This window comes from Ambystoma mexicanum, chromosome 5q, assembly GCF_040938575.1.
Source record: "Ambystoma mexicanum isolate Mex_15411 chromosome 5q, UKY_AmexF1_1, whole genome shotgun sequence".
NCBI lineage: Eukaryota > Metazoa > Chordata > Amphibia > Caudata > Ambystomatidae > Ambystoma > Ambystoma mexicanum.
This window is the reverse complement of record NC_090933.1, coordinates 564,300,420-564,323,707: the sequence shown is the minus strand read 5'-3', so window position 1 is coordinate 564,323,707 and position 23,288 is coordinate 564,300,420. Positions and strand designations below refer to the sequence as shown.

The window sequence follows — 23,288 nt, the reverse complement described above, 5'->3', positions numbered from 1 at the left end:
GGCTGTTAGTCTCCATGTGGTTTTACTGCCAGCTTCCTGCTTTACCTTTGTGGTAATTCTGCTTTGGTGTTGGTGCTGCTGTAACCTGGAAGGGTTTTGAGAGCCCAGCACCCAGCCTCATCTGCTCCTCAGGACCTTCATGGGTCGCTCCTACTGTAGTCCTCATCATGGACAATTGTCTGTGGCTGCAATGCCTTCGTTTGTTCGTTGAGCCACTGGAACATTTTTCTTCCATGTTCTACAACACTTTTTGGAGCCATCCTTTCCACTGCTTTTGCATCTAGCATGATGGTCGTACTCTTAAAAATGGCGATGGTTCTTGGCGGATACCTACTTGCCTGTGGATATAGTTTTCCATCATCCCATTTGGGTCTAATGGGGCTTGGGCCATAGAATAGAAATTTAGCTTGCACCTTTGATTTTGTATGCATGTTTAAAGTCATGTCTTCCACTTCTGCTAACGTGAATGCCTGATTACATTGTAAATATTTCTAGTGACAATGTATATATTTTTCTGTGAAGCTTCATGCCTTAGTTCTTTCAGACTACATTTATCTTCTCTGTTGGTTGCCTCTGGCTGTGTTGGAAATGTTAACCCCTCCCACCCCCCTCTATGCCTACACTGACTGTGAGGTGCACATTTGTATTCCCCAAATACTAGGTCCTAGAGGTTTGGGGTCACACTGCCTGTGTTCGGTTTGGCAGCTGGGACTGTGTGTTCTAATGTCCAGTTCCCTTCTCTTCCTACCTTTTGTTGTCAGCTGGGACTGTGTGTTCTAATGTCCAGTTCCCTTCTCTTCCCACCCTTTGCCCTGCCCATGCAGTTTGTGTCTCTTTGGCTTCCCGCTGTCCCCATCTTTGTTGCTTCTGTTTCTCCGCTCTGGTAGTGCTGATTCAGCGTGGCTCCTTGTCACTCATTTGCCAATTCCACACAGGACGGTCTTCTCTCCTTGCTTATCCGTGGTCCTTCTGCTGTTCTTTGCAGGTCAGCTTTTCTCAAACTCCTACATCATACACTGATGTGACATCGCTTTTGCTGAAAACTCCTCCTTTCTAATCCCATGGCCTTTTCTTAGTTCTTTTGGCTATGGCCAGTGTACCATAATTGGCTACAACAAGCCCAGAGATGCTACGCTACCATTATAGTAAATATAGTATTTAGAAACCGGAAACTTAGATTTATCTAGCAGTTGTCTTTAAATATTTCAGAGGTTATAAATGAGAATTGTACCCATCCTGAAGACCAGAGTTTTATTTGCTCTTGACCATAACCAATCTCTAGTGAAAAGGGTTTTACAACCATAAAGGTTAATCAGGTAAATTATGTATATTTCTGTTTATGCTGCAAGAGGCACTACTACCAACAGGTTTCACAGTGCTCGACCCAAACAGCAGTCAATAATCTCTTAGCCAGCCTAGCACTCCGTTTAGAACAGTAAGGTTTTCTACAAAATACAGTAAGACTATCTTTTTTACAGAGATCAAGTGTAAGCCGATTCCACAATTTAGCAGTCAAAATTATATCAAACTTGAACATCAAGTGGATTGTAGATCGTTCTGTTACCTGGTGAATTTAACAGTAAGCTTTCAGATCTTTTTCTAAGGCTGTATTGTCTGAATGTCCATTGGCCTAAATGTTTTTTTATCTTTGCTGTTACTTGAATTTTTCTCATTCCTTTGTTTTTCTTTCAGACCCATTTTAACACTGTCCTAACGCGAGAAAGAATGAAAAAGGAAAGTATCATAAATGAGCTGAATGAGCAAGTAAAAATGCTAACTCAGCAACAAGGAAGAGATAAAGGTAAAAGAACTTTAATACTCCAATGTGTGCTTTTAAACACATCATCCTTTACTACTCTCTCGTCATCACTCTGTCCTCCAAAGACTTTAAAATTAAGGAAAACGCAACTTCACGGTGTAATGTTACTTTTCCATCAATTTCTCAGTATTGGGCAGATGTTGTTGTACAATGTCATCTTCCACTATCCTTGCAAAATATAATGTCTGACTATCTTCTCCTGAAAGCAACCCAACACTTAGATTGTATGATAAAATGCACTCTGATGTAGCAACATATTTAGATGTGCTCCCCCCTTCATTTGGACAAGCTATGTATGGAAATTTGATATTTTTAAGACAAAAGTTTCCATATGTCGTACACTATCTTTATTAATAGTTGCTGTATCATGTAGTCCACTAACAACCAAAGAAAGACGCAGGGGAGATTTAGGACGTTGGGACCATTTCCTGATTGAACCTACCAATACCAAAAAAGAATATCCCAACAACCTTTTTTTGTTTCTTTAGTCCTTGGACCACATTATCAAGCACATCTGTATGAAGTAAATTGAATTACCAATCTCCCCCTAGTCAAGGAGAAACATATTTTGGTATCACAAATTATTATACAAAAAGATTAAAAACACATGAAAAGTACAATCAATTAATTCACAATTACGACACACCTGTAAAGTGGCATGTGCTAAACCCGATACTATAAAAGTTAATACACGTAATGATGCATAAAAAGAACAGCAGCAACAATAAAGCTACCCTCTCTATATCGTTAATACTCGTAATACCCTTCAATTCACAGGTGTACTCCACTAATCAGAACAAATCTACAGTTGGCGGGTACCTATAACTAGGTCCTAAAACAATTTAATATATTTGTTTTTACTTTTCCCAAAATGTTATTTCTTAATGTAACTACGAGATATTATAAGAACTTCTTCAGGGGAACCAACGTGATAGGTCCACTTTTCACGCCCATCTAGTTAGGCGCTGTGTTCAGTTTTATGCAGAAATTGGATGGCTCATCAATTTCAATTCATAGTTCAAGGCTATAGAAACAGTATACACAGCATTTGTTAATGCTGTTATAAAATAACAATCTACTACCATAAGTAAAGAAATGACTTATAGGAGACTTAATGCAGTCAAATCTGTAAGTCTAGACACATGGTTTTATTAAGGCACCTAATCAATAGGCTACAATCTGAAAATAATGTGTTTAAAAACAGGCTGGAGAAAGTCAACTAAAAGTGCAAAATATGACTCTGTAACCAGATATCAATCTCCACATGACGCCCAAGAACGTGCTCGCACTACCGTGTCTCTACAGTTCTTTATTCATTAACTCTGAAACAGAGTGTTACTCAACCCCACGAATAAGTCCCTGATATTGTATAGTGAGAAGCCGTTCCCTCAAATCCCGTTTTGTAGAGACTGAATGCAGAAGGGCTCTCAAAAGATGTTTAAAGGCAAGGTTTGTTAACTCAAATACCTTCATAACATAAGCTCCACTAAGCTGTGGGATACTGTCGAAACACGGCATCGCGTCAGTTTATTGAGACAGTGTTGCCGTCTTCATTCTTAAAAGCAAAGTGTCCATTCATACTATAAATGTGTCTTGCTGTCGAAACAAAGCTTGTGTACAATTCCAAGGACGCCCGCCCAGGCTTAGCTCAGTTAGCTACTAGTTAAAGATTGAAACGTATCTACCAAACCAATGGCAGTTTCAACAATATTACTTCCTTTCACCGAGATGTGCTCGTAGTCTGTCGGCATGTGGATTCAGTGCTACCGCGTACACAATAAACGGGCGCTCTAGTGCCAGAACTAAATTGTCTTTATTAACATTTTCATGCACCAAACCAACACAAGATCAAGATGACATAAATCGTGTACATCACAAATGCTTCAAACTTTCCCCTCAAACTCCACAAGCCGCCCCCTCCACCAACTGCCTGTGTCATGATCGGCTTATATTTATTCTGTTACACTTTCCCTAGTTCTATCAAGCATTTCTTGGGTTTAGCCCTCTCCTTCATTCTGATATAACAATGTCACTGTCAGGGCAATCCATTGGAGCATGTCTGGTCCCGATTCCTGATTCTGTATGCCTAGTGCTTTCTCCCAAACACCCGTTTCTGCCGTTGTCCATTTCTTAAGGTCTTCCCACCATCTGTCTATATTATGCTGCTTAGTGGCTTTCCAATGCATGGCAATGCTCCGATTAGCTAATATATAGATCAGGTCTTTACAAGGGACTTTAGCTTCGTGTTTTTTCTGAACAGACCCAGCATACACACTCCGGGGGACTGGATATACAGAGTAATGCCCCCTTGGGTTACCTTACTCGTCACCTTCCTCCAGAATCCCTGCACCACCCAGCAGTCCAAAACGTGTATTAATTCCACATTTTCTTCATTGCATTTGGGACATGCCTGCCTGCGCGCACCTTTAAATTTTGCTACGACAGCCACTGTCAAATATGCCCTCTGTGTGATGTAAAGTTGGATTAGCTGTAGCCTGGCATTTCTAGACACCTTCTTGTGATATAGGGTTACGTTTTGCCATTTTTTTGTCCTCAAACGTTCTCCCCAACTCTTCCCCCCATTTTTCTTTACATTTTAATTGAGTTCTCAAGGCGCGATCTATCAGTACCCCATAAAGTCTGGAGATGGCGTGCCCCCCCCCCCCCCTCAGAAATATTTAAAAGCGTTTTGTATTCCCAATTGCACTAAGTGTGGTTGGTTATATTGTTCTCTCGGGGAAGTCCAGATTAGATCCCTTAGAAACAGTCTTTCCAGCGCTGGTTGTAGCAAAATCGGATCTCCTGCTCCAGAACTCCATCAACTTAACTAAGCCCTCTTTCGCCTAGGACTGTTATTCTCATGTTCGCACTTAGGATCATGATGTATGTTCAGCCCTAAATATCTCCATTCTAAGGGCGTAACCGGCAGCTCAGATTCACGTAGTGTCACCATCCCGGGCAGCGGGAAAAGACATGACTTGCTCCTATGATTCAGATCCCTGTCAATGTACCAAAGTTATTTAACACCTCCAACACGGCAGGTTTACCTCTAGGTTATTCAGGTATAACATATCATCTGCATACATGGACACAATGGGACACATCCTGTCTATTTCAATGCCTGCGTCACTGTATTCCTGTCTCAGATACGCCGCAATGGGTTCAGCTGCGGGCATCCCTGTCTCGTTCCTTTCTGCAATTCCCACTCATCAGAAAACGTAGACCTGGTTCTGACCCTCGCCATAGGTTGGGTATAGATCAATTTCACCCATTTCATATAGCACGGTCCTGCTCTCATCTTTAGCCATTCCCTGTGTACAGAGTGGACGCCTTTTTGGCATCCAGCGAGGCCACATCGATTAGTTCAGCTCTGTTCCTTGTGCAATGTATGACATGGTGCAATCTCCTAAAATTCCCAGAAATACTCCTCCTAGGAACAAAGTCCGTCTGATCTTGATTGACTAAGGACGGTATTATTGCCCTAAACCTATTAGCCAGGAGTGCCGTGAGTATCTCACTATCCTGATTTAGTAGGGACAACTGACTCTAAGAGCCCCTGTCTGTTCATCCTTGTTTGGTTTGAGGAGTAGGATTATTACATCCTCACGCATATTGTCCGGGAGGATTCCCAGTTCATATGTTTCATTGTATACCTTGGCTAGCAGTGGCACCAACGTGTCTACATAAGCTTTATAGAATTCTCGTGTGAGTCCGTCCATGCATGGTGCTTTACCTGAAGGTATTGATCTTATGGTGGCTTTAACTTCCTCAGGGGTTACGGACTCCTCAAACCCTTCCCTTTGCTGTTCATTTAGTTTTGTCAGGGTAATAAGGTCTAAGGTGTTGCTCATCGCCTCATCTCTCTCTTGTGGTGGGTCAGTGTACAATTCCTTTTAATAATCCGAAAAAACAAATTAATACCAACTTGTGTGTTCACCACCCCCGATCCGTATCTAGGATCGAATGTATCGGAGTTCTTCCGTTCTTATATCTACAGAGCCATGCCAGCATTTGCCCAGGTTTGTCCCCTTGTGCGTGACTTCTTTCCTGATTTTAAGCATAAGTGAACTTACCCAGCCTATCTCATTGCTTCATACACGCCTGCCTCAAGGTGATTTCCTCCTCTACCTGTTCCCTGCTGACATCGCCCTTCCGTTCCAGTTCTAGCAGTTTCCTTTCTGTCTCCTGTAAGTCTTTATTGATGGCTTTCTGGACCCCCCGCCCCCCCTGATGTGGCCATCATCTCTCCTCTTATCAGCACCTTTTATGTCTACCAAATAGTACCCACATGTTTTACACTGCCCTCATTTACCTCCATGAAATCAACCGTGCTTTTACTTATATGTTCCTTAAATGCTTTGTCCTGCAAAGCTTCACTTCCCAATCTCCAAGTGGGAATGGGCGGCCTAGGGGCCGACATTCTCCATACCACTGACAGAGGGTCAAGGTCCGACAGTACCCTCGCCTGATACTCAGCCTGTGTAAATTCCCACACGTGTTCCTCCCCGTTGAACAAGTAATCGAGCCTTGTGTGGACTCTGTGACGGGCCGAATAATATGAGCATTCTCTGCCATCTCTGTGTCGTGACCTCCATATGTCCACCAGCTGAAAATGGACTAGGAGTGCATTCAAGACCTTAGCTGATGGGGCCGACCTTTTATGCCTCGCATCGGACCTCTCCTTGAGTGGGTTTAGGGTGCAGTTGAAGTATCCGCCCCATATCAACATGCCTACCCTGTATGGGTCTAGCCTTACATACAGCGATCTAAAGAAGACAGTGGCATCATGATTAGGGGCATAGGTGTTCACCATACATACCTCCCGATTCTCAATCATACCATGTAATACAGCCATCCTCCCCTTGTCGTCAGTTTTAATATTCAGTTCTTTGAATGGGATAGCGAGATGCACCCATATCAGGACTCCCCCCACGTACGTGGTGTACGAGGAGCCCACCATCACCCCACCCATGTGCTGGCCAATTATTTGTATTTCAGTGCATTCAAGTGTGTTTCCTGCAGTAGCGCTATTACAACTTTTTTCCGTTGTAAATATGTGAACACCCTAGGACGCTTGGGCATTCCAGGTCATAAATCTCACCCCTTCAGCCATCCAGTATTAATACCCAACAGTCTAGTAGGACCTTTAGACCCTCCTCCAATCTGATCAGGATAGTGTTTATCGTATACTCAATTTTTCCCCTCCCTTGTTCCCATTCACTCCCCTCCCCAACATATAACAAAACTTCCCTCAACTGTAACTGTTCAGCAGTGCCATGCATGCTTTGACTCATCCCGCTTCTTCTCTGCGAAACCCCAATCAAATCCGGGGCTCCTGGTGACCAACGTGTGGGTACCATTTGTACCCTATTAAAAGGATATGTTGTAGTAGGGGATCTTCTTTCTAATGTCTAGTTCTGTTGCCCTGCAAACGACACATCATGCAATTCCAGAATTATATCACATTTCCTGTCTCTTTTATTCCACATTGGTTCCGCCTGGCAACTCCCGTAGTGTCCGATTGTTCCATTTGTCCAGTTGCTGTCCTGAGCTTCTTGTTCGACATCTTCTCTGGTGCTCATTTCTCAAGTGGCGGGACCTTTGCATTGTCCATCTAGTGTTATACATCAGATGGCGTCTCGAAGAACAAGGCCTTCCCATTGTGGAGAACCGTCAACCTGGCTGGGTAGATAAGCATATATATGACCCTCGCCTTTTTCAATCTCCCTTTCGCAGCAATGAATTGTGTGCAGCTTTTTTGTACCTGAAAGGTATAATCCGGGTATGTGGCCAACTTCGCAGAGGCTCTCTGTGTGTCGCCTCCATTCCTGGAGAATGCCAGGATCTTCTCTCTATCCTTATAGATGAAGACCTTCACTATAATATGGTGGCAGCCTCCTTACCAAGGAGCGGTGAGCTCTTTCTATAGTGAATCACAGGGTCAGGTTTCCGGCACCCACCTCTTGCAGCAGCAGGTTTTCCATGTAATTGGTGGAGTCTGTTCCCTCAGTTCCTTCTGGTAAGCCAACTATTCTTATGGTGTTTCACCACACCCTTCTCTCGGCAGCTTCCAGCAACTTCACCTTTTGCCCCAAGATATCCACTTCTTTTGGACATTTGTTCCCGGTCCTTCCTGAGATCGTGGCCTTCTCTTACTTGCTCGCCAGTGCCCGCTCCAGAGGCTTACGTAACTTCTCTTGTTTCCTTTGACCACCTTCTCTGCTGCCCCCCTGCTGGTCGCCAGTATCGTGTTGTGATTAAGGCCAGGCCTTCTTTGTCCAACATTCACTTGGGGTTTTATATGTGCATATATTGACTTTCTCTTCTCGGGATCCCTTACGATAGTTCACGGATACCCTCGCCTTCCCCTTTTGCTATGAGTCTCCCTCTTCAGTGCCCAAAGCAGTGCATTTAGGCATTGTTGGCCCATCTGTGTGCATACCCCCAGAGGGGTGCATGCACCTGCCTGTCACACCCCTCTGTGTTCTCCATAGTGAGTTGCAGCCAGCGGAAACTTTCATAATGTGCTACGTTACCACCTAATTCACCTGGTGTAGCATATACAGTGGCTTTACCACCCTTCCTGTGCCAAGCTATTTGGGCCATCCCTGGTCCCTTCTCCGCTTCAATGTGTAGTTTCCCAGCGCTGCACACACTCCCAGCGTGTGTCCCAGGCTTTCACCATCACTTCTAGGTGCCACCAGCCAGCTTCTGCCCAACCACTCCTTGATTCCTGGATACCCGCTCCTTGCTTCCACTGTGCCTGTGGAGTAATTAGACTTCGGGGGAATGCACTACTCAGGAGGACTCTGCACCGCCTTATCCCTGGCTTATGTCCCCTGTGTGCCTTGTTGAGTCCTTTGTCGCACCACATTGGTACAGATTGTCCAGCTACTGTTTGCAACTAAGTCTGCACCTCCCCATCTGGACCAGGCTGGGGAATGCTTGGAGGGTCGGATGGCCAGTCCAGAGCGGTATCCAATCCACCTGCTGGATTGCATCTGCTGCCTGAAGGGCCCTTCCCCTATACCACGGGGACCACCTGCTACATTATGGCGCGCAGCCTCGGCGCGCATTTGTTATCCAGGTCGGCGCTTATCCTACGCATTCGCTAAGTGGTCAGTGTCTGGTCGGGAACAGCAATATTTCACCGCCAGCCTGCTAGGTCTTGATGGCTACCCCCCCATCAGGTGTCACTGCAGGAAAGTAATAGAGTTTCACTCCCCCTCCTTTTGACAGTTATTGTGTACCTTGTTATTTGGAGCAGGGCTGGGGCGCTGTGTCCTTCTTCCCCTGGCCTGACCAGATTTGGTCCACTTGGCTGGGGCAGGCCCGGGCCATGCAGTCATGCAGATTTGGCTTGTTGCGGGCAGCAGAGCACTCTGTTGTGGTTTCGGAGGCAGGCGCTCCGCCTCTCGCTCTGCCTATCGTCCTTGAGCCACGTCTCCAGCCTCTGCCTTGTGCCCGTGACTCTGCGTAATGTTGCCTTTCCCTCTCTGACTCCTGGCACTCCAGACTTTCGCACTGGTGTCTTTAAGTTCCTGGCTGCCGCCTCTTCACCATGCTTGTAGGCTGCTCCACTTTGGATTGTCCCGCAGTCCAGTACCGTCTGGCCTTTGTTCAGCACCCCATGCAGGGCGTCGCAGCTGGGTATCTTATTGGCTCTCACTCGCAGTTTGCTCACCTGCGTGAGCTGCCAGCCCCACTGCTTCCTCTGAATCGCAGCTGGGCTTCTCTTTCTTCTGGGCTCCCACAGATACTGTATTACATTTGTGATACAGTGTCAGCCCGTATTCTCCTCTGCCATATCAGTCCTGTGCCTCGGCTTCCAGCCGGTAGCGCACACTTCCTCAACAGCTCTCATCTTCTAATCCAGCCTCTACGGTTTCGTCGATTCCCTTTGTTTCGTCACGCCAGCCATTTTGTTTCCCTTTCTGGTCACTGGATACAATCTTGCGAGCGTCGTGATGCCAATGTTCCGCTGTCATCGGGCACCAGCTTGTGCTTAAATATGCTCCAAGCCTTCACACATCCGACCATATCTTCCTGAGCCTAACCACGCTCAGTTAACGCTGTTTTTTATTTTTTTGCAGGATCATTGCGGATCAGCAGGAGCAGCATAGAAGACAAGTCCTACTTCATGGCCCTTAAGCCACGCCCCCCTAGTGGCAGAACTAAAATAGCACTTTCAAATGCATGCAGTCCATCTACTATTTCGCACTACCTGTAGTACTAGATCTATGCGGGCAGCCATCTTGAAACGATGCTGATATAACGCTGTTAATGGGTAATACCTCCAAACTCATGGTAGCGCAAGGTGCTGCACAATGTCAGGAAGATCGCAGATTGATTGGCTCAATGTAGGTTTTGCAGAATGGATTGTTGCAGACTCAGATATACTCGGTGGGAGATGTATGTGAACCCAAGTATGTCTGTAAGTTCTGCCAATCTATCATTTCGTTCAGTCCTCCTTCTAGCGACTGGCACAAAAATATTAATTGTTGCTCTCTCTCATATAATCTTTTTTTAGCACTGTTCAATATGTATCAAATGGAAAGATCTGCGACAAAACAGTCCATATCATCATGCCATTTGAATGTCCCATGGCAACAACGTGGCCTACTGTCAAGACCCTATTTTTAATACAGCTTCTGTGCTCTGAGATCCGTGTCTTAAACTTCCTTTCTGTCTTGCCTATATATAGGTTATCACAAGGGCACCATATGCCATATACTACCATGCTTGAATTACAATTCGTAAACTGGTGCTGGATCCCGAGGTTCACTTCCTTCATTCTTTTTGTAAACGCACACTTAACGCACATACCACATGGGCTATGACCAGTCAGTTTAGGTAAACCCCAACACTGCATAATACTCATCTGTGTCTAGCTCACTTTAGAAATGTCATTCTTTGGAAGTCTTTTAAATTGGCTCCACGTTTGAATGCACAGAGTGGTTGTTCCAAAGGACATTCTCCTCCCTTCAAGATGTGCCAATTTTTCTTAATAATATTGTTAACTTTGTTGGATAGGTGGTTAAAGGTACTTACAAACACTATGCCCTTATTATCAGGCGGTTTATTTCTGTATTCAAGAAGGGCTTCACGGTTATTATTTTGTGATCTCTTATAAGCCGTTGTCACAATAGATTTTGGATAACCCCTCACTCTCAACTTAGAACTCATATCTGTAGCTTCTGAGTCAAATTTTTTGGTGTCAGACCTATTTTGTTTTAGGTGCAAGAATTCGCCAATAGGAAGGTTCTCTCTCGTGTGGGAAGGGTGGCAACTTTCAAACAACAGTGAATTTCTATCTGTAGGTATGTGGAAGGGCTTCACCTGCAGAATATTCTTACTCTCATCATCCCAAATTGTAATGTCTAGAAAATTAATTTCCATGGAGCTGTGAACTGATGTGAACTTTAAAAATGTGTTCTGTTCATTGATCCATTTAATAAAGGTCATAAACGATATCACATCCCCATCCAAAATGATGAGGATATTGTCTGTTACGTCTCCATAAATTGATGTTTGGTAGAAAGGGATTCAATTCACTGTGATCACTTGTAGTTCGAAGGCTTCCACATACAGATTCGCTTCTGATGGTGCCACTGATGACCCATGGCAGTGCCATGGGTTTGGTGAAACATCTTGTTGAAACAAAAATAGTTCTCAGTGAGAGCCAACTCTGCACACCACAAAATGAAACTATTGGTGTGGTTCCTTCTCTTTTTTTGGTCATCAAGACTTCCTCTATCACTGATAGCATAGCACCCTGAGGAATGCACGTATATAGTGAGATGATATTGAGGCTTACCAAATGCTGTATTTTATTGTTAAATGGAAATTCTTCAATTATGTTAATAATCTCTGTAGTGTCTTGGACAAACGAGTGCATCCCTGTAACGTGGATTTATGAATCTTTGGTAAGATGTAAATGTTAGGAATATTCGGATTATCCACTATTAAGAAATCATGTTCCTATTTACAAATCCATTCTCGTGAAAACGCTTTATTTACCTTTTTGGTAATCAATTCTTGCAAGTGTTTAGTGGGATCTTCAAAAATCTCCTCATAAAATGTAGTGTCCTCCAATTGTCAATTACAATCATCTACATATGCTTGGCGCCCTAACATAACAATGGTGCCCCCTTTGTCTGCCTTATGCAGTATGATGTTCTCATTGTTTGCTAGACTTCTCACTGCAGCCCGTTGATTTATGGTCAAGTTATAATTTGAGCCTGAATTAGTTGATTCTTCTAGTTTAGACAAGTCGTGCCACACTCTTTTTGTCAAAAACGATTGCTTCTAGAGAATGACTACTGGGGGACAAAATGATGAACGATTGCATAAGCCACTCTCATTCAACTGATGATAGAATTCTTTATGCTGGAAAAACAGTTTCAGATGACTTTTACGTAGGAGATGTTGGATCTCGATCTGAGTTCTAAATTTATCGTAACTCACTGTGGAAACAAAACCCAGTCCTTAATTCAGCAATTCCACCTCATATTTATTGGGTAAATAATCTGAAAGATTCACTAATAAGATACCTTTTTGGTATAATGTAGTCCTCCATGCTTTTTGTAGTGCAGTTTAAAGAATATTATCACAAGAGTTGGCTTATCGACTTCTGAAATGTATCTTTTTTAAATCCCACCTCTGTGAAAGTCAATTACTTTGTGGCATTCATCTCCTATTTAATTGCTTTTTTTAATAGCCTGTTTCATAATGACTACGTTATTGTATATTCCAAATACATATAAATTGAGTGGTTTGCCATCTAAAGGGGAGCTCTTGCCAATACTCTTTACCTAGAGTCCTGATGGTCACATCTCTAATGTGGCTTTTTTTGTTTTACCAGTAGCAGAGATTTTCCAAGCCCCTTCTGGTGGAAAGTCTTCATTCTACTAAGGACACATAGGTGAACATTAGGCTTCTTTCTTTTATTAACTGTTATAGAGAAGCTCCAGCAGCAAGATAGGTGTAACATTAGAGAAAACAATCATGACACCATAATTCCCATGAGTCTTAAGTAAACTTGTAGTCTCCACAGCAACAGTAAAGCTACTGACCACTGACAAAGATGGCTGTGCAAGTGGCTTCAGAAAAAATATTAGAACACTAATTCACCTGTCTAGCTGACTGCCTTTATGATATCTTGCATCCATAACCTTACCTGGTAGGCTTTTGAAGCCATAGCACCCCTGAGTGGGTGCCTGCAAAATGTGTAGTATGAATTCATGCCTGCTGTAGTATCTCTTGCACCCACCTTCCCAACATCAACAAACTGACCGTTCTGTTGGGGTCTACGTACCGAAATGAGCAAGCACGTGTGCCTGCTCCTTCATCGCGATTCGGTCATCTGTTTGTAGGGTCAAGGCACTGCACACATCTGATGGCCCTCAGAACTGACTGGATACAAGAGAGTTCTAGACCTGCGCATAGTATGTTGAAAGATGGGACAAACACACAGTCAGAAGAAAAGACTTGTTATGTCTATGGCTTGCATGTCTGAAACACTCCTGGATGAGATCAAACATAACAATTTTGAAGTCCCACTGAGTAAAGTAGAGTAGTGTATTAATGGCAGAACTCTGATCCTTCGCCCTTTTATCAACCCGCAAACTAAAAGATGCTCTCCAGTGGGGGCTCCTTCCATCATCAACTCTCCTGCTCAGATGGCTAAGTAGTGCATATTTACTGTCTGGCATTACCTTCCTTGACCAGGCAAACGATGTTATTAAGTACCATAGTTAGATGTGCTGAAACAGGATCTGAACCCCTTTCCATACATCTCCATACCCACTGTTCCACACTGCTCTTAGCATTTCAATGTGGAATGGACCCATGACTCTGCGCTCCTCAGCTTTCTCTGAATGTCCTGGACTGGGCCATTGAGACTGCAAATCCTCCAGGCTGCCAACCCGATAGATTCTGACTCATTCGCAGTTCAGGATCTCCTTAAGGCTATGCTAGGAGGAGAGAACTGGATACTGCACTTGATTAGTCATTGGAGTCATTATGAACAACATCTCTGAACTTACTTGAAGTGTTTTTGGCAGTGTCATCACTATTGTGGCATAAAGAGGGAAGGAATAACACATACCTGAAGAGCACCGCCTCCAATTAGTAGGTGATGGATCAAGGCAACTGCTTATTGATCATGGATGCAAAAAGATCAGTGTGGAGAGGATCACACAGGTACTGTAATTTCTGAAATATTGCCGGATTCAGTTGCTGGAATTGTATTCATACCGTAAATTCCAGTACACTATTGAATTGAACAAACCTGTAGTATACTCTGCCTTGACTAGTTTTCTCCTTAGGCAGCAATGACAGAGGTCTTTCACAATCTCTGTTAACAATCTGTACCCTCCTTAATGGTTTATGTAATGGATGGCTGACATGTTTTACATTGGGGAAGAATGCAGCAGTGAAATCTGTCCCTCGCAAGAGCTTCCATAGCCTCCTTCCCCCTCTTTGTCCAGACTGGGACATTTGGCATCTAGCTTTACATGGACCTCGTCATATTGGGGTTTACAAAAACGTAATTTCAGATACATTGTAACACTGGGGGAAAGGGTCAGTCGGGAATAGGTGTGTAGTCTTGAAACGGTTGGAATGTGTTGCATGGCTACACAATCTTGGAGGATGGTGCAACTTTTGAATCTTCTGCCAGGGCCAAGTAAAGAATTGTGCTGGGGCGTTTCAAACTACCGTCTGGCTTTGAGTATTTGAAGAACATTTCAAGAGTGCAGATGGCCCTGAGTGTTTAGTGTGGATTAGAATAGAGATTTGGTGTTGGGCTATGTACACTCAATCCTTTTAGCATCAAACCCATTTCATTAGATTTAGGTTATCTCTCCAACCTGAAATAGTATGTTTGTAGTTTTTTCTTTTGAGATTTAGTTAGCATGCACACATGTAGGCATGCTCTCACAAACCCGAAGAACCACAGTGACAAGAGTTGTGTAAAATACCCTATGAATGAGGGCACTAGAGAGAAGCTGGGAAGAAAGAACCTCTTAGGAACGAATGGCTATCACTGTCTACCCTGGCCTGGGAGGCTAGCTCAGATGCAGCTTGTTTGTCTTGGAAAAAAGACAATGCAGAGCAACACAGGTTTGAATTGCAGTCCCGTACTTACTGGTTTCCAGTATTGGGGGCGCGTTATGAAAGATCACTTAATTACCCTTTTTTATCTTTCAATGAATCTGTCTTTATAAGGCCTACTATACATAGTGTTCATCACGTTAATAGGAATGTTCAATTTTCTGTGAGAATGAACCTAACTGTCTCAACTACCCCTGCCCCCCGTGGCAGCTTATGCATGCTAGCAGTTTGTTTTTTAATGTTAATGATGTTGCACAAGTTGGTCTTCCTGGGAATGACATGCCAATAGTTTGGAGGAAAAGGGGACTGAGGCCCATAAGTCCAGTATTTGCTACGCTCAGAACATAACATTTTTGCTGCCATCAAGTCCTGGTAAGACATGCCAAACCTAAATGCACTAAGCCTTAGTGTGTAAATATACATGCCTCCCATGTATATTTACGTACTTCCTATTCCCGGGTTCCTCATTGGGTTACTGCTCTACACTCGCGCTGGCGGTCGGAAGCTTTCCATGCTTCCCATAGCAGTGATCTAAGCATCATTTTTCCGGTATTTGTGATCTCTCCACCACCGGATAGCTTGTTCCTCGCTCATTCAGCATAATGCCTTTCTAGCAACTGCACATACTGAACTTCTGGCGTCTTGTACTGGTGTTCTCTGCCTTGTTGAAAGTAGCAGGCTCCGTGACTTGGCTTTGCTCGACCTCCACAAATCATAGTGATGTCAGGGGATTTCCCCTATGCACCAGGCTCTCTTCCTTCTCTCCTACTCATCCCAGTTAAATATACGTCTCTTGTTAGACATCTTCCTTTGCTTTTGCAAATGGATTTCTTTTTGCATTGTTTCCAACCAATGGGAAAGATGCCAAATTATTAGTTCCAACAAGTAGTCCCATGTATGTGTCTATGGTAGATAGCCTATGGAGTTCCTCACAGGAACAGGAGTCCTTGTCTCCAAAGTGCCAGTCTCTCCCAGTGAGGTTCTACTTGCTTTAATCCCCAGGGAGGGACTTGCGGATCGAGCTCACCTCCGTTGCCCCACAGGTGGGAGGTGCTCCCCCTTAGGGAGAAGGGACAAATAACTGCAATTCGTCACAGTGTGCTATGATTTATGTACTCGGATGTATTCCCCTGCTTGGTTTTAGGTACCAACAAGGGGGTGACTCGGGGGGAAGGTGCCACCCTGTGGTGCAGTGCTTATGCCTGGAGATGTTATGGGGAGGTCCCGGGTTGCCCTACGTTGGTCCCCATCACATAGCCCTGGGCAATCACAGTTCATGTCCTAAGGGACAAGGCACTTCCCCACCCCAATAGCTCACTGGGGTAGGCAGTTCTAAAAGCCATGCCCAAATTCCGTGTGATTGGGCAATGCAATAGGACACCACCCTCTCAAATTAATAGAGCCTAAATGTCCCTTTCAGCAGACCTAAAGGTCCAATACACTCCTTTCCCTTTAGGGGAAAATATTTCCTTCACTAGAGAATTGTAGCAAATGTTTTGCTACTGTATACGCTACCACTCCCATCTCACACCCTTTTCCCCCTCCGCCCCAGGACATCAAAGGAGGAATTTAACAGAACTCAGGGGATGCACTCTGAACTCTGCAACCCTGCGGATAGAATGTTGACAGTCTGTGACTAACCTGAATGCTAAGAGCACATTGCTAGGAGCAAAGTTAGACGCATTATTCCAATGTGGTAATGTTTCACTTCCACTGCATGTACAACATGAAATAACAAAGTGGTTCCCAAGAATACCCATTGTGTTTCCAGGCTCTGATGAATACACTGGAAATACAAGACTTCCGCTCAGTACAGGCAGCACCAGGGACACTTAGGGGTGGAAAATTACAATTCAAAATATTAGACCGGTTGGTTATAGGCTCAGACCCTCCTCTTGAGCTCAAAGTAGTGCCAGTCGCACTCTGGTACAGCAACCAATCCATGCACTCACCTGATTTAAAGCCATTGATACAGACACTCACTAAAGGTCTTGTTTAGGGGATGAAAATGGGGCAGCATAAAAGCACACCACCCCAGTTGCTAAATTTAAGTTGCAGGATTCTAGCGTTTGGCAAAGGCTGAAGAGATGTGAAAGAAGCAGATACTGGAGAGACGGAGAAGACTGGAGAAGTGGCAGCAGTGGGGAGCAGGAAAAGCTGCTTAGGCCATCAAGTAAGAGGTTCTAACTGAGGGGGGAAAGTGGAAAGAAGGAGGTGGTGGGAGTTAAAGGAGGAGGAAGATGTCACATGAGGAGAAAGGAGAGTGTTAAGTGGTGGTATGAATCAGGATGCAGCAGTCGATAGTGATACCCAGAGCGGAGGAGGTTATGATAACATTAGAAGCCAAAAGTAACGCAGATGAGATGGCATCAGGGGATAGAGTGATGTGATGGACTTGCAACCCAGGACAAGTGGGATTGAAGGTGAGGATTGTAACACAGAGGGATACGTGTATATCCCGTTTTGGATAACAGCCATAGGAAGAGGTGACCTAGACATAGCAACAGTGGGCAGCGAGACCAGAAAATACCACGCAGTAACATCCCAAGAGGTGGAGGAAGAGACAGGATCAACAGGAAACCAAGGAAAGATAGAGGTGTAGAGTTTACCAGCTTCTCCAGCATGGAGTCTGGCATGGATTCACATTCTCTTGAATATTCCTCGTCGTTAGGCTGGGAATCCTCGGTAAAGAAAAAATCTGTTTCAGTTTCACTTCTGAGCTTTCTTTCTCCTAACAACCAATCACTGGTCTCTGGGTCATACTGCCCCCAGCCAATGACTGCCCTCTACCTAGGCCCCTCCTGTGGCAGCCATATTCAGATTTTTACCACACGTTCAAGTTTTACTCAATGTTTTTGGTCCAACGAGCCTCAAGCTCCACCGATCAACCGTCCGATTAACGGGGACCCGTTTTCAGATTCTTCAGCGCCCCTCAAGGGCGGATTTTCAGCGAGTTTCTTCTTGGAGGATTCCAGAAGCTTCTTGGAGGCCTACAATGCGTGTCATGGCAGAGGAGAAGGAGGACTCAGCGCCTCTCTTCAAGGTTTGCCCCGGCTGCAACCTATGGAAAGTCTTTTCGGATGATGGACATCCCCTGTGCCTCTACTGCCTACATTTGGACCAATTGCATGTGGAGGACGACTGCGTGGCTTGTCGGGAGAGGGTGCCGCGCATGTGAGCCGACTGACGCAAGCGCCTCAATGAGTGGCTGCAGGCCAAGGCCCCTGCTCCGATTGAGTCCTGGCAGCATGCTCCCTGGCTCTGCGTGAAATTACCGAGTTGAAAAGTTCGAACACCAAAAGTCCCTTTTCTTTTCTCTCCCCCCCCCCCCATTTTTTTGCATATGTATATCGGGGAGACCCCCCACAGCCTCCACGCCTTACACCTATACGTTTTTATTAACTTTACCCACCTCCCCCACATATGTGAATAAATGGGGGTCACAATTTTGGTGGTAGGACTTTTCTACTTAAGTAATTTCATCCTAACTGCCTCCCCTGCCCAGAAGAAGAAAGCTGAGCGGTCTTCTAAGACCTTTGAGGGTGCCCCTCCCGCAGGGGACCAACATATAAGGCCAAGCAGCGCAAGTCCACTGCCTCTGGGAGCACCGTTGCGGCAGGCTCCTCTGCGGCCATGGTGAGTTCAGCGTCTCCAGCACCTTCGACCACGAGCCAACGCTCAAGTTCTTCAAAGAAGAGGAAGTCGGACCATCCAGGTAAGCTTTTGGAGAAGACCCAGCCCTGCCCGACAGAGAAGGCCAAGGGGGAGCGAGGCTCCGACCCTCCCCCTAAGGTGAAGACCGCGGACTCTGCCAGGACCACGAAGGTCCAGGTGCATCAGACGAAGGCTCACACCTCCATCGACGTAGTAGCGGCATCCCTCACGAACGCAGCCGGGGCGGAATCGCAGGGCACAGCCCTAAGGCGAGGGTTTCACGGCCTGCCAGTAGGGAGTCCTCATTCCAGCCCATCGAAAAGAGTCCGAAGAAGGGGATGCCCATCATTTCACCGAAACCGTCTCCCCTGGTTGCAGAGAAACAGGGGTGCTTGGTTGTCCTCCAGGGCACGGACATTTCCTCAGAGGAAGAGCTCACCAGCCTCCCGGTCCTCCAGGAGGGGAGATGCGTCGAGAGCAAGCCCTATGGGGGGATCCCGACGAGGGCAAGGACGAAGGTGACGACGACGAGGAGACCGACAAGGAGCAACAGGGCGGTGATGACAGAGCGTGTCAGCCTAACCTTCAAACTCCCCGGTCCCCATCGCCTCCACCCCAGCAGCCACCTGGGGATATCTCAGTGGACATTCTTATGGCTCTGCATACCCTGTGCTCGGAAATCCGAACAAGGATGACTCTCGCTCCGGGAGCCCCGCCCACGTCCCCGAGGCCATCAGAGGAACCACCACCCAAGAGGAGGAGAGTTCACCCCCTCTGCCTTTTCACCCCTCGCCTCCCTCTCCCCCACTGAGGGATGACACGAAACCGGCCATGGCGATGATGGGCCTGGCGCGGACGACAGCAGCGGCCTGGCGGATCTCCCGCCTTCGCCGGCCAGATCTTCACCACCCAATGAGATTGGCTCATTCCACACCATGATCTCCAGGGCATCAGCGCTATTTCAGCTCATCCTGGAGGAGAGGAAGAAAGAGGGTTTGCTTTACCAGCGCCGGGAGGCTAAGAGGAAGACCATCCTTTCGATCCCGTTATTGGATGACATTTGGGACGAGGGTTTGTTCCTCATGAAGGACTCTTCATCAGCTCCGGCGAAGAGGGATCGCTAAGAGAACAAGTACAGAGTGCCGGACTCTGCACCAAAGTGTTTACGGTCCCAGCCGTCCCCACACCTTGTGTTTTCGGCGGCGGCCAAGAAGAAGTCTTCAAGCTCATCCTCATCAGCGGCCCCCTCCCACCCAGACGGTGAGGGGAAGAAGTTGAATGCCATGGGGCGGAGAGTGATCTCGTCGGCAGCAATGACCATCAAGGCCACTAACGCCCTCGCCATCGTGGCGCATTACGACAGGAACTGTGGTTCAAGATGCCCCCCCCATGGACTTCCTTCCCGACGACAAGCGGGCTGAGGTGTTGGAGATTCTACAGGAAGGCGAGGTGGCTTTGGACCACGCCATTACAGTGGCCACGGACATTGCCGACACAGGATTCTGCCAGATGGGCAACAGCATTTGCCTTTGTCTGCGGGGCTGGCTGAGGGGCACAAATTTCTGCCAGGCTGTTCAGTCGAAGGTGTTGGACATGCCCTTCGACGGGGACAATTTGTTTAGAAAGACTGTGGACGAGTCTCTCCAGGCCATCAAAGCGGACACTGAGATGGCTCGTGCTCTGGGCACGCTTCAGCAACAACGGCCGTTCTTTCGGCCTTCTGGAGGGTAATCCCAAAGTTCCTCTAAAGGATTCGGAGGAGGTGTCTCGCCCTACCGTCGGCCCAGAAGACCTACAGGGGCTACGCCAAGTCTGGTGGTGGATGTCCTCGTCGCTAAGGCCCCCAAGGAGGCGCTGCAGCGTCAGCAAAACCACATCAACCAATCCTGGAATGGACTCCCTCTAGATCTTAGAACTGATCAACCATACTCTAGATTCAGACGGAAACTCCTTACCTGGCTACGGACTAATGATGTATAATCTGACCGCCTTACTCCCTATCTGACTCCTCGTCTGCCTTACCCATTCTTGAATCCCACCTAAGGAGTGCTATGTCTGACTATTGCCAACTGTATACCTCTTAGCACCCTTAGCCTGTATCCTGTATTTATACTGAGACAACTTGGTCACTGCTATCTTATGACTGCATTTATGTTTTCACTGCTTATAACTGTCATATTCATTGTATGTACCTACCGTTGCAACTTAGCCTTCTAATGCTCTGTAACCAAGTATTCTTGTAATGTTTGCGCCCAGTTACCTGAGGGTCTTGGCTATGCGCTATATTAAATAAACAAACAAACAAACGTCTCCCAGCTGCTCCTGGAGGTACAGTCTATGTTAAAAAAGGGTGTGATCAAGCACGTCCTGAAGAGGCTCCGGGGTTCCGGAGTGTACTCTTGTTACTTCCTCATCAGAAAGAAGACCGGCGGTTGGAGGCCCATTGTGGACCTCAGCCGTGTAAACAAGTACATAAAGTCCCAAAAGTTTTGAATGGTGACCCTTCAGCATGTGCTGGGACAGCTAGAATAGGGGGATTTTCTATTGTTGCTGGACCTGGAAGATGCCTATTTTCACATCCCCATACACGAGGGACACTGCAAGTACCTACGCTTCGTGGTTCAAGGACAACATTACCAGTTCAAGGCCCTTGCCTTTGGGTTGAAGTCGGCACCACAAGTGTTCACCAAGTGCCTGGCCCCAGTGGCGACGCAGATGCAGCTACGAGAGATCCATGTGTACCTGTACCTGGACGACTGGCTCATCCGGCCGCACTCAAAGAACATCGCCGTCTACCACACAATGAAGACAGTCCAACTCCTGACAGACCCAGGGTTCTCGATAAACTTTGCAAAGTCCTGCTTGACTCCATCACACAGGAGCCCGTCTCAACACAGTGTCGTGCCTAGCGTCTCTGTCGGAAGAGAGGATTGCGGCCATCTTGGGCAAGGTACAACGGCTGTTGACCCTGAAGGTCTCAAGGGTAAGGTCCATCAAGTCCCTTCTCGGCATGATGTCGTCATGCATTTACCTCATTCGGCTGTGCAGGCTTCGGATGTGTCCGCTGCAGGAGTTCCTCGACGCCCGCTGGATACAAGTGCCGGGGAGCTTCGAGGACAAGATCACACTCAACGAGAGTTTCCGTCAAGCGATACAGTGGTGGGGAGTGCGAGTACATCTGTCCGCACACACAGATTTCCAGACCCCACCTCATCAGGAGACTGTCACGACGGATGCCTCCCTGGAAGGATGGGGAGCCCGTTCCGGAAGCCTTCATGCAAGAGGCCTGTGGCTACTGGAGAAGTCATTGCACATCAACGTGTTGGAGCTGCGGGCAGTGTTTTGGGTCCTCAAGCCCTTCCTTCCGTCCTTCAAGGGCAAAGTGGAACAGGTCTTCACGGACAATACCACCACGATGTTCTACATCCGGAAGCAGGTGGCTCCCAGATCCCTGGCGCTCTCCAAAGAAGCGCAGGACCTTTGTCACTGGGCCATAGGCCAGGGGATGTTCCTCATCCCATTTCATCCAGCAGGAGTGAAAAACACCATCGCCGACTGTCTTGGCGGGGAGCTGCGCTCTTGCCACGAGTGGGAACTTCGGTAGGACCAAGTAGATCACCTGTTCCCCAGATGGGGCAATCCCCAGATCGATCTGTGTGCGACGGCGACAAACACCAAGTGCCGTAGGTTCACCAGCAGGTTTCCCCAGCCGGGGAGCATAGGGGACACATTCTCTTTCCCCTGGGACGGCCTGTTTCTGTATGCGTTCCCTCCATTGCCGTTGCTTCTTCGACTAGTCAATCAACTCAGAGGGTCCCGGTGCAGGATGATCCTCGTTGCACCTGCGTGGCTGAGACAGATCTGGTACCTGGACTTTCTGGACATGTCAGCGTCCCCTCCAGTCAAGCTTCCGACAGAGACATATCTTCTCGCCAGGGAAGGAGGCGTGATTCTGCACCACGACCCAGGATTGCTGAACCTGAAGTCCTGGCTCCTGCAGCACTAGAGTTTGGGGGCTACAATCTCCCAGTGGATTGTAAGGAGGTGCTTGCCAAGGTCAGAGCTTCATCTACTCTCAAATGCTATGGGCACAAGTGGAAGAGGTTCGCTGTTTGGTGCCGTACTCAGAAGATCAACCCTCTGAGTCACTGCTCCACAGGTGCTCCCGTATTTGTTGTCATTGGCCAAGGCAGGGCTGGCCCATGCTTCCATCAAAGTTCATCTGGCAGCTATTTCCCGCTACACCAGATCTCCTGGATTATCATCCTTATGGTCACATTGTTTGGTCAAAGAGTTTGTCAAAGGACTATTTCGCTCATTCCCGCCGGTGAAGGCTCTGGCCCCGGCGTGGGAGCTCAATGTGGTGCTTACTAGGCTCATGGGTCCCCCGTTCGAGCCTATGCACTTGGCGCCACTGAGGTTTTTGTCGTGGAAAATAGCTTTTCATGTGGCCATCACCTCCCCACGACGAGTGGGAGAGATCCAGGCCCTCTCTTGTAAACCACCTTTTTTGACATTCCAAGAGACGAGGGTGGTGCTACGGACGCACCCCTCCTACATGCCCAATGTGCCGTAGGACTTTCATCTAAATGAGCCCTTGGTGTTACCTGTATTCTTCCCGATGCCTTCGTCGCCGGCTGAGAGGACTTTGCACTCGCTGGATGTGGCTAGAGCCCGGAAGTTGTATGTGGACCGCACA

The 23,288-nt window shown here is 46.8% G+C and overlaps 1 protein-coding gene across 3 annotated transcripts in view; it reads left to right on the top strand.

The window, feature by feature from the left end:
* Nucleotides 1-23,288, top strand: part of RB1CC1 (RB1 inducible coiled-coil 1) — a 1,537,866-nt gene that overhangs the window by 1,038,555 nt on the left and 476,023 nt on the right. For all 3 annotated transcript variants that reach the window (XM_069621043.1, XM_069621041.1, XM_069621042.1), the window contains exon 16: nt 1,693-1,801. In XM_069621043.1, coding sequence (XP_069477144.1) covers nt 1,693-1,801 — 109 coding nt within the window. The remainder of the gene's footprint in view (nt 1-1,692; nt 1,802-23,288) is intronic.